The sequence below is a fragment of the Ranitomeya imitator genome, chromosome 1 (assembly GCF_032444005.1).
Source record: "Ranitomeya imitator isolate aRanImi1 chromosome 1, aRanImi1.pri, whole genome shotgun sequence".
Taxonomy (NCBI): domain Eukaryota; kingdom Metazoa; phylum Chordata; class Amphibia; order Anura; family Dendrobatidae; genus Ranitomeya; species Ranitomeya imitator.
In genome coordinates, this window is record NC_091282.1 from 507,912,989 (window position 1) to 507,925,800 (window position 12,812).

General features: G+C 38.7%; 1 protein-coding gene across 1 annotated transcript in view; it reads right to left on the reverse strand.

Annotated features, from left to right (window-relative positions):
* MUSK (muscle associated receptor tyrosine kinase) overlaps positions 1–12,812 on the reverse strand; it is a 331,368-nt gene that overhangs the window by 181,513 nt on the left and 137,043 nt on the right. Inside the window, exon 5 of the mRNA XM_069745513.1 lies at positions 2,150–2,291. Within this exon, the coding sequence (XP_069601614.1) occupies positions 2,150–2,291 (142 nt within the window). The remainder of the gene's footprint in view (positions 1–2,149; positions 2,292–12,812) is intronic.

A 12,812-nucleotide genomic window follows, 5' to 3' on the forward strand; every position in this document is an offset into this window, starting at 1 on the left:
TCAACACTACTCACCAGATATCTAGATAAGTTCCTCTTGGGGTCTAGTTTCCAAAATAGTGTCACTTGTGGGGTTTTTCCAGTGTTTAGGCACATCAGGGGCTCTCCAAATTCAACATGCAATTCCTGCCAATTTTGCATTTAAAAAGTAAAATGGCACTCCTTCCCTTCTGAGCTCTGTGGTGTGCCCAAACAGTGGTTACCCCCACATATGGGGTATCAGCCTACTCAAAACAAATTTCACAATAGCTTTTGGGGTCCAATTTCTCCTGTTACCCTTGTGAAAAAAAATTGGGGGCGAAAAAATCATTTTTGTGAAAAAAATATGATTTTTTATTTTTACGGCTCTATGTTATAAACTTCTGTGAAGCACATGGGGGTTCAAAGTGCTCACCACACATCTAGATAAGTTCATTGGGGAGTCTAGTTTCCACTATTTAGGCACATCAGGGGCTCTACAGGATGGTGTCCAATCTCAATTCCAGCTAATTTTCATTGAAAAGTCAAATGGCGCTCCTTCCCTTCCGAGCTCTGCCATGCACTCAAACTGTGATTTACCTGCACATAAGGGGTATCAGTGTACTCAGGACAATTTGCCCAACAACATAGTAGGACCGATTTCTCCTGTTACCTTTTGTAAAATGAAAAAAATTTGATCTGAAGTAAATTTTTTGTGAAAAAAGTTAAATGTTCATTTAAAGAAAAACAATTCCAAAAATTCCTGTGAAGCACCTGAATGGTAAATAAACATCTTGAATGTGGTTTTGAGCACCTTGACAGGTGCAGTTTTTAGAATAGTGTCACTTTTTGATATTTTCTATCATATGGACCCCTCAAAGTGCCTTCAAATGTGAGGTGGTCCCTAAAATAAATATGGTGCTGTAAAAATGAGAAATCACTCTTTAAATTGTAACTCATAACTTCCTAAAAAAAAAAAAAAAAGTTTGTTCCAAAATTGTGCTGATGTAAAGTAGACATGTGGGAAATGTTACTTTTTAAGTATTTTGTGTGACATATCGCTGTGATTTTAGCTCATAAAAATTCAAATTTGGAAAATTGCGAAATTTTCAACGTTTTCAGCAAATTTCCATTTTTTTCACAAATAATCACAAGTCATATCAAACAAATTTTACCAATAACATGGAAAACAATATGTCATGAAAAAACTTTCTCAGAATCACCGGGATCCATTGAAGCGTTACCTCATAAAGGGACAGTGGTCAGAATTGTAAAAATTGGCTGAGTCAGTAACATGCAAACCACCCTCGGGGGTTAAGGGGTTAACTGCCATTTCTTAATTACATTTTGAACTGAGGAAAGGGCAACATGAAAATGCTTTGCTATCTTCTTATAGCCTTGTCCTTCTTTGTAGGCTGCCACCATTTTCAGAGTGCTTAGCAGCTCTGTTGAGAAGAACCTATGGCTGCTGGGATATTTGCATCACCTGGCCTTTGCTAACAATGATAATGAACAAGCCATAACCCTAACAGGCTAATTAAGGTCTGAAACCTTGGTCAATGTTATCAGAGCACACAAATCTCAAAGTGTGCCCCAACTTTTTAATAGGACTATTTTCCTTTTTGTAATTTTTAAAATGTAAAAAAAATGCAATATGTATATATCTTTAACTTTAGGCTTTTGGGACATCATTTCATCTTCAACTTGCTTAACTGTTCACAATAGCAATAATCTATCTATCTATCTATCCATCTATCTATCTATCTATGTGTCTATCTACTCATCTTTGGGACTCCAACTTTTAGGAAAACAGGGTCTCCTTGATGGATACTTGGCAATGCCATGTAGCTGAGAAGAAATGAAGACCAACTCATGAAGCTATCTTAGTCACATCTAGGGTAGTTACTGACTTGGCTATCACCACAACTCCCATTAAAGTAAATGGAAGAGCCATGGACATCTTTAATCTAGTCCTAGATACAGTTGAATGTTTCCCATAATAACTTGAAGGAAATAAATCAGGAAAGGAACTTGACTAGAAATTCACTAAGAAGTGAAAGTTTCTGTAATAGCATACGGTAACTGTTATGCAGTCTTCCTGGCATACAGAACTCTATAGAATATGCTATATTTTTTAAGTCTTAGATTTTGTATGTAGTTCTATATTTTGTATACAATGACGAGAATATTACCTTCCACTTCTAGGAGGGCAGGTTTGGAAATTACAGTTCCAAGGCTATTCTTAGCTATACAGCGGTATTGGCCAACATCTTCTCTTTGTACTTTCTGAATTCTCAGGCTTCCAGAATCTAAAATGGAGATGCGAGCATTCTCCTGCAAATACAGAAATGAACAATGACACAGTTATTCTATAAGCACAATTTTTTTCTGCACTGAAATCACAAAACAATATAACATCTCTGCAACTTAATATGAATTTTTTAACTAATTTAATTTTAAAGTAGCATATGATAATGAATATAAATATTTATAGCTGGAAAATCATGATAGTGCTTCTTGTCGTATGGTGATGAGCTTGTTTTTACAAGATATCAGCCATCAGTTAAGAATAAAGTATTTTTTATATATACGTTATTGTAGGTATTCTAGCACTCAGATACGCACAGCCATTTCTCCCAGAGCAAACGTTATATGCAAAAGATGTACGGTCCTACTGTCTCAGAGTCCCCTTCAGCCTGAGCTCCAGGAGCATTCAGCATCAAGCATAAGGCTATGTGCACACGTTGCGGATTAGGCTTAGGAATTTCTGGTGCGGATTCTGCCTCTCCTGGCAGAAAATGCACCTGCGGATTTGTCGCATTTTTTGTGCGGTTCTGCAGTGTTTTTTCTGCGTTTTTGCTGCGGTTTTCTTGCGGATTTGCTGCGATTTTTACCCCTGCGGTTTTCTATAATGGAATGGGTTCAAAAACACTGCAGATTCACAAAATAGAAGTGACATGCTACTTCTTTTAAACCGCAGCGTTTCCACAGCGGATTTTCCGAAAAGTTTGCACAGCATTTTTTTTTCCTCATTGATTTACATTGTACTGTAAATCAATTGCGGATCTGCAGCGTTTCTGCACTGCAAAAAACGCTGCGGAATATGTTAACGCTATATAAAAATAAAGATTATTATTATTAACAGAGATATACCACAATAAAACCATTTAAAATGTCACAAAGGCAAAAAATCTGACCAAATAAGGTCCTCCCCAAGGCAGAAGAACAAGGCAAAGTCAAATACAATAATCTGTAATGAGAATTAATATTGCACAATCACAATAAATCCCCATAGTGAAAAAAACCACACAATATATGTGTAATTATGCCTCTAAAGCAGACAATGAATTGCTCCAAAGGAATAAATAGTATGCTGCCTGCCCTATTTAAGAACCTCTATGTAGTTGACGGATATAAATAATACAAATCTTGAGTAAGAGTGACAAAAAAATGTTTCTAAATAAAAAACTAGTCGGTACAGATAGGGAAATAGTAAACAATCTGACCGCGCTTTTTATAGGCGGGCTTCTGTTACAGCCATGGGAGCCAGATGTGCTCCCTCGTATGCAAATCTTTTCATGGGATGGTGGGAGGACACCCATGTGCGACACTTGGCACCCTTTCGGCACCATGTGCTGAAATGGTACATTACATTGACGACATATTGGTATTTTGGACTGGGACCCTAGAGGACTGCATTCTTGTTTGTAAATGACCTGAATGCTAATCCTTGGAACATCAAGCTGACATCGTGCACATCTACAACTACGGTAAACTTTCTGGACTTAAGCACAACAAGATATGTGTCGCATGCACGATACGACGATGAAGTCACGGAGTCCAATATGTCCTGATTGGTGTGTGGTGCGCACGCACACTGACTTAAAATGGACGCTGAACTCTATGGAATATTGAAGCATGTTCCCTTGGGACATTGACATCATCCACCTTAATCTGTTCTGATTCGCGCAAGGCACACTTGCACACTAATGAACGCTGTACCCCACATAAATGGATTGGCATGTAACGACCGACTCCTAACAGCTGTTAATGATTAAATGTATTATGTAGGGATATAAAAAGAGCAGTCTTTGAATGCAAACATGGCTTCACCCCTAGGGAAGACACTTACGCATGGGGCTTCTGCTCCCCAGGCTGCATTTGGCACTTTATTCCTGAATGGTAATCTTGCGGTACAGCATTCCCCTTGCTTATGTTGGCTGGCCTCAGCCAGAAACAGCTCTGCCATTTCTGTTGGGATACCCCTCAGACTGTTTACTATTTCCTTATCTGTACCGACTGGTTCTTTATTTAGAAACACTTTTTGTCACTATTACTCAAAATTCTTATTATTTATATCTGACAACTATATAGAGGTACTTAAATAGGGCAGGCAGCATACTATTTATTCATTTGGAGCAATTCATTATCTGCTTTAGAGGCATATTTACACATATATTGTGTGTGTGTTTTTCACTGTGGGGATTTATTTGGATTGTGCAATATTAATTCTGATTACAGATACTTGTATTTGACTTTGCCTTGCTCTTCTGCCTTGGGGAGGACCTTATTTGGTCAGATTTGTTCCTTTGTGGCATTTTTAATGGTTATATTGTGGTATAAGTTATTTTAAGTGGTATGTTCTTTTTTGTTGATTTTAATAAAAAGATTATTATCTAAGGTGATCCCTATTTGTGTGCATACTCTTTTTTTCTTCCTTACTCTGTCTCAATACTTAGAAGTCAGGGTCAAAGTGTGCGCTTACTTGTCACAATCAAATTTCCAAAACATCTGCATTTCTTGTGCTATCTTTTTGTAAATAGAGGAATATTTTTTTTAATAATAATAACAATAATAATACAAATTAAAATTTGCCAAAATCCTGACATTTAACTGTGACAGTCACGTTGCGAACATTATTTTTGCACATCTGTTTTGCAAGTCACATTTTACATTTGCATATGCCCTGTTGCAGGTGCCTATTTTCTGGACATTTACATGTGAATGGGTTTGATTTTGTTGTACAAAACGTACGATAATAAAAAAAAGTCTATGGCAATGACAGTCGTCGTGTAAAAGAAAATAAAAGAATAACATATATTTATAGGTAAGCATATAGGAACAACTAGCAGCAGAAGCACCACCTCTAATACTGACACCAGCTGTCTGGGCAGTAATACTACCAAATACAGGTCACAATTGGACTCTTTTGCCTTTGACGAGTATATAAGTGGCCAGGAAGTTGAGGGTGCTATGGATTACATGGCACATCAGTTGCCTCCGTCAAAGCGGGTAATAACCTAAAACTAACAGTGACACTATCAGTCTGAGTCGCATTTCTGCAAAGAATGATCTGCATAATCGCACATGATTAAGAGTGATCATTTTTGGACCTTTTTTTACTTGTATTTTATTTTAAACCTTTTCCGACATCAGGCGTAATAGTATGCCGATGTCGGACGCCCGCCCTTTGATGTGGGTGTTGGCGTTGAGCTCACATCTTTCAAGGCAAAAGTCAGCTGTTTTGAACAGGTGACACATGCCTGGGACGGCCACGGGTGGACTCTCGATCCACCCGCGGCTAGTAATTCGTTAAATGCCGCTGTCAAACTCTGACAGCGGCATTTAACATGCGCTACCGGCAATCGCGCCGGAAATCCGACCACCCGTGACCGCGTCACGTGATCGCGGGTCACCGATGGGTTGGCATGGCAACCAGAGGTCTCCTGCAGACCTCTATGGTTGTCACTGCCAGATTGCTATGAGTGCCACCAAGTGGTTGGCGCTCATAGCAAGTGAGTAATTCTGCTACATACCGGCAATCTGTTCATCGCCTGTACATGGCAGAGCCAATCGGGTTATGGTAGTTTCTAGTCTTCCATGGAGACTATTGAAGCATGCCAAAAGTTAAAAAAAATGTTTTTAAAAATATAAAAAAATATAAAAGTTCAAATCACCCACACATTTTTCCCCATTCAAAATAAAACAATATAAAAAATCTAACTTACACATATTTGGTATTGCCACATTCAAAATCGCCCGATCTATCAGGAAAAACAAGGATTAACCTGATCGCAAAATGGCGTAGCGGTAAAAAGTCAAAACCCAGAATTACATTTTCTTGGTCGCAACAATATTGCATTAAAATGCAATAACGGCAATCAAGAGATTGTACCTGCACCAAAATGGTATCATTAAAAACGTCAGCTCGGAGAGCAAAAAATAAGCCTTTATCCAACCCGAGATCACAAAAAATAGAGACGCTATGGGTATTGGAAAATGGTTCTTTTTTTTTTTTTTAAGAAAGGTTGGAATTTTTTCCACCACTTAGATAAAAAGAAGCTAGACCTGTTTGGTGTCTATTAACTTGCCTTGACCTGGAGAATCATAATAGCTGGTCAGTTTTAGTATTTAGTGAACATAGTAAAAAAGAAAAACAAAAAACAACTGTGGGATTGCACATTTTTTGCATTTTTACTGCACTTGGAATTTTTTTTCCCATTTTCCAGTACACGATATGTTAAACCAATGGTGTCTTTCAAAATGACAATTCGTCCCACCAAAAATAAGCCCTCAAATCGCCATATTAACAAAGCTATGGCTCTGGGAAGGAGGGGAGCAAAAAACAAAAACGCAAAAACGAAAACACCTCCGTCACGAAGGGGTTAAAACCATGAAGTCTGTGGTGAACTGTGTTATTAAATGGGCTGTTGGATATAATCAGTTTACCATCTGTTTCTATGGTAAGGTCACTTTGACATTACTAAGGCTATATTTGGGGGTTAGATGCAGTCTGAGAATACCTCTTCAGTGTAAGGCTGGGATCACACATACGCGAGATACGGCCGAGTCTCGCAGGTGAAAACCAAGCTCTGGCGCCGGCACACCGGAGCGGAGCGTGCAGCTCCATGTATTGCTGTGCGGCTGCAAGTTCCACTCCGGAGTGCCGGCGCCCGAGCTTGGTTTTCACCTACGAGACTCGGCCGTATCTCGCGTATGTGTGATCCCTGCCTTATACATATTTTTCCAGAGCAATTGTAGTATGTGTGATTTGCAGCTAATTCCACTGCCACAAATCAAATGTTTTAAAAAAAAATTGCTAAACCTGGCAACTTTGATTTTGTTCCTCTCTACTATTTACTGCTTAGTGTAATTGACATAATTTTATTCTGAGGAGTCAATACAATTATGATGATGCTTTTTCTTTAAAAAAACAAAACCTTTGTAGAAAAAATATTTTTTTGAGTTGAAATAATCTGAGATCTACCGTATATTGTTTCCGAGTTGTATGAGGGCTTGTTTTTTGAAAGAAAGGCTTTGGTTTTGACTCATGACAATTTTGAGTACTACTACTTACGTTTTGATCAGTTTTATTAATTTTTTAGTAAGAGTGTGAATAAAAACAGGAATATTTTGCTATTATTTTTTATATTTTTTATGATGTTCACTATATACAGTATATGTTCAGCATATTATACTACTGTATAGAACAAGTTAATATGATTACATTGATACCTGAGATATGTAGTTACATTTTGTTTTGCTACTTTTGCACAAAATTTTTTTTTAAATAAATCATTTTTTTCAATTGTAATATTCTGTGGGCCTTAACCTTTTCATTTTTCTGTCGAGGGAGCTACTGCATATGAGATTTAATTTTTTTTTTGTTTAATGAGATGTAGTATTTCTTGGTATTTTGTTGTGATGCTCACAAATTTTGGATACTTTTTATTTCATAGATTTTGTGAGGCAGAATAAATAAAAAGCTATATTCAGTCACTTTTTTTGCGGCGTTTATTATGTGAATTAAATATTGTTATTGTTTATTTTATATGGGTCAGTACAAAATCAGCAATGCCAAATATCTGTCTTTTTGTGGGCATTCATTAGATTAAACCATTTTTTTTTTTCAGAAAAGTGGGAATGTTATTTTTTACTTTTAGAATTTTTTTAATCACTCTACAATTTTTTTTACTCTAATTAATTTTCCATGAGGCAAATTGAGCATGCATTCCTTTGTTCAAATAAACAATACACTGTACTCTTTATGTAGCGCAATGCATTATCTTAGTATTAGATCCGGCCTCTGGATTAATAGCCCTTGGTCTATGGCAGACCCAGAGGCGATAGGGTGATAGAAAAAGCACACTCTCTATTGGCCACAACTTGTAAGTGATGAACTTTAGCTGCTGTAGAGTGCATAGCCGATAAATGGAGCATTGACCGAGCTTGTGCATCTTTTCTCCATTCCAAATAGGTCTCTTCAAGGCACCAATCAGAGTTCTAGAACACTGTTCATAGGATCACTGGGGTCCCAGCAGTTGGACCTTATGTAGAGAGGATAACTTGCCATTTTGGGAACATCACTTTAACCCCTTTACAACCTACGATGTATATATACCTTATTGGTTGTTCTCCTGCACTCCATGCTGGCTAAGGTGCTGAGCACATGTCGGTTGCGATATAGAAGGGTTAATGTTTTGCCTTTAATTGCCTTTTGCCTTTAATTGCTAAAATATATTCTTATGACACTGTAGTCTGTTAGTCTCCTCTTCAAGGATTGTATACTTCTTATCTTATATGTTTTCAATAATCAGCAAACAACATGTTCTGAGTATGTGAGAAATAAAGGTCAGCATGATCCGGCGTAACAGGGGGAGGGCTACATGAATTACATTGAGAGTTACATTTGTTGTAAATGGTATAAAATACTGCCTCCTGCTGCACTACATCAGATAAAAGTGACTTTGCTGTGTGCATCTTCCTTTTTCTCCAAGCGCGCTTGTCAATGGATCTGGCATATCTGACATTGGGTCAGAACGCAAACAGCTACAACAGTTGACTTCATGCACCATGCTGTTAACATGTTAAATGCTGCTGTCAATCTTCGACATCGGCATTTAACATGGTTGTGCCAGAACCGTGTCACAAACCCTGCCTATCAGCGCCCGTGTCATATGACCACGGGGAACCGATGGGTTGTCATGATGACAACTCAGGGTGTGCAGGAGACCCCTGAGGTTGTCATAGCCTGATTGCTATGTGGCCGATGCTCATAGCAGAGGAGAATTTTACCCCACATAGCAGGGCTGAAGCCATGCTATATATAGCAAATGCTACTGGATGATTGCAGCTTCCAGTGTCCCATAGAAACTATTGAAGTAAATAAAAAGTAGAAACCATTTTTTAAAAATATAATAAAATGAAAATTGGTCTAAAAGATCAAATAATTCCCCTTTCCCCCATTTAAAATAAAAAAATAATAAAAAATACACATATTTGTTATTGCCGCATTCAGAAACGCTCGATCTATCAAAATACAAAAACAATTATTCTGATGGGTAAACGACATAACGAGAAAAAAGAACAAAACCCCAGAATTACATTTTTTGGTTGCCCCAACATTGCAATAAAATGCAATAGGTGATTAAAACATCATATCTACACCAAAATGGTATCAATAAATGTCAGTTCTGCGTGCAAAAAATAAGCTCTCACCTAGCACCAGATCCCGAAAAATGGAGACGCTACGGGTCTCTGAAAATTGAGCCTTTTTTTTTTTTTTGCAAACTTTGGATTTTTTTCACCTCTTAACCCCTTCATGACCCAGCCTATTTTGACCTTAAAGACCTTGCCGTTTTTTGCAATTCTGACCAGTGTCCCTTTATGAGGTAATAACTCAGGAACGCTTCAACGGATCCTAGCGGTTCTGAGATTGTTTTTTTGTGACATATTGGGCTTCATGTTAGTGGTAAATTTAGGTCAATAAATTCTGCGTTTATTTGTGATAAAAACGGAAATTTGGCGAAAATTTTGAAAATTTCGCAATTTTCACATTTTGAATTTTTATTCTGTTAAACCAGAGAGATATGTGACACAAAATAGTTAATAAATAACATTTCCCACATGTTTACTTTACATCAGCACAATTTTGGAAACAAAATTTTTTTTTGTTAGGAAGTTATAAGGGTTAAAATTTGACCAGCGATTTGTCATTTTTACAACGAAATTTACAAAACCATTTTTTTTAGGGACCACCTCACATTTGAAGTCAGTTTGAGGGGTCTATATGGCTGAAAATACCCAAAAGTGACACCATTCTAAAAACTGCACCCCTCAAGGTACTCAAAACCACATTCAAGAAGTTTATTAACCCTTCAGGTGCTTTACAGCAGCAGAAGCAACATGGAAGGAAAAAATGAACATTTAACTTTTTAGTCACAAAAATTATCTTTTAGCAACAATTTTTTTATTTTCCCAATGGTAAAAGGAGAAACTGAACCACGAAAGTTGTTGTCCAATTTGTCCTGAGTACGCTGATACCTCATATGTGGGGGTAAACCACTGTTTGGGCGCACGGCAGGGCTTGGAAGGGAAGGAGCGCCATTTGACTTTTTGAATCAAAAATTGGCTCCACTCTTTAGCGGACACCATGTCACGTTTGGAGAGCCCCGTGTGCCTAAAAATTGGAGCTCCCCCACAAGTGACCCCATTTTGGAAACTAGACGCCCCAAGGAACTTATCTAGATGCATAGTGAGCACTTTGAACCCCCAGGTGCTTCACAAATTAATCCGTAAAAATGAAAAAGTACTTTTTTTTCACAAAAAAATTCTTTTAGCCTCAATTTTTTCATTTTCACATGGGCAACAGGATAAAATGGATCCTAAAATGTGTTGGGCAATTTCTCCTGAGTACACCAATACCTCACATGTGGGGGTAAACCACTGTTTGGGCACATGGTAAGGCTCGGAAGGGAAGGAGCGCCATTTGACTTTTTGAATGAAAAATTATTTCCATCGTTAGCGGACACCATGTCGCGTTTGGAGAGCTCCTGTGTGCCTAAACATTGGCGCTCCCCCACAAGTGACCCCATTTTGGAAACTAGACCCCCCAAAGAACTTATTTAGATGCCTAGTGAGCACTTTAAACCCTCAGGTGCTTCACAAATTGATCTGTAAAAATGAAAAAGTACTTTTTTTTTCACAAAAAAATTCTTTTCGCCTCAATTTTTTCATTTTCACATGGGCAGTAGGGTAAAATGGATAATAAAATTTGTTGGGCAATTTCTCCCGAGTACGTCGATACCTCATATGTGGGGGTAAACCACTGTTTGGGCACTCGGCAGGGCTCAGAAGGGAAGGCGCGCCATTTGACTTTTTGAATGGAAAATTAGCTCCAATTGTTAGCGGACACCATGTCGCGTTTGGAGAGCCCCTGTGTGCCTAAACATTGGAGCTCCCCCACAAGTGACCCCATTTTGGAAACTAGACCCCCCAAGGAACTTATCTAGATGCATATTGAGCACTTTAAACCCCCAGGTGCTTCACAGAAGTTTATAACGCAGAGCCATGAAAATAAAAAATAATTTTTCTTTCCTCAAAAATGATTTTTTAGCCTGGAATTTCCTATTTTGCCAAGGATAATAGGAGAAATTGGACCCCAAATATTGTTGTCCTGTTTGTCCTGAGTACGCAGATACCCAATATGTGGGGGTAAACCACTGTTTGGGCGCACGGCAGGGCTCGGAAGGGATGGCACGCCATTTGGCTTTTTAAATGGAAAATTAGCTCCAATCATTAGCGGACACCATGTCACGTTTGGAGAGCCCCTGTGTGCCTAAACATTGGAGATCCCCCAGAAATGACACCATTTTGGAAACTAGACCCCCAAAGGAACTAATCTAGATGTGTGGTGAGTACTTTGAACCCCCAAGTGCTTCATAGAAGTTTATAATGCAGAGCCGTGAAAATAATAAATACGTTTTCTTTCCTCAAAAATAATTATTTAGCCCAGAATTTTTTATTTTCCCAAGGGTTACAGAAGAAACTGGACCCCAAAAGTTGTTGTCCAGTTTCTCCTGAGTACGCTGATTCCCCATATGTGGGGGTAAACCACTGTTTGGGCACATGCCGAGGCTCGGAAGTGAAGTAGTGACGTTTTGAAATGCAGACTTTGATGGAATGCTCTGTGGGCGTCACGTTGCGTTTGCAGAGCCCCTGATGTGGCTTACCAGTAGAAACCCCCCACAAGTGACCGCATTTTGGAAACTAGACCCCGAAAGGAACTTATCTAGATGTGTGGTGAGCACTTTGAACCCCCAAGCGCTTCATAGAAGTTTATAATGCAGAGCCGTGAAAATAATAAATACGTTTTCTTTCCTCAAAAATAATTATTTAGCCCAGAATTTTTTATTTTCCCAAGGTTAACATGAGAAATTTGACCCCAATATTTGTTGTCCAGTTTCTCCTGAGTACGGTGATACCCCATATGTGGGGGTAAACTACTGTTTGGGCACATGCCGGGGCTTGGAATTGAAGTAGTGACGTTTTGAAATGCAGACTTTGATGGAATGCTCTGCGGGCGTCATGTTGCGTTTGCAGAGCCCCTGATGTGCCTAAACAGTAGAAACCCCCCACAAGTGACCCCATTTTGGAAACTAGACCCCGAAAGGAACTTATCTAGATGTGTGGTGAGCACTTTGAACCCCCAAGTGCTTCATAGAAGTTTATAATGCAGAGCCGTGAAAATAATAAATACGTTTTCTTTCCTCAAAAATAATTATTTAGCCCAGAATTTTTTATTTTCCCAAGGGTTACAGGAGAAATTGGACCCCAAGAGTTGTTGTCCAGTTTCTCCTGAGTACGCTGATACCCCATGAGTGGGGGTAAACCACTGTTTGGGCACACGTCGGGGCTCAGAAGGGAAGTAGTGACTTTTGAAATGCAGACTTTGATGGAATGGTCTGCGGGTGTCACGTTGCGTTTGCAGAGCCCCTGGTGTGCCTAAACAGTAGAAACCCCCACAAGTGACCCCATTTTAGAAATTAGACCCCCCAAGGAACTTATCTAGATATG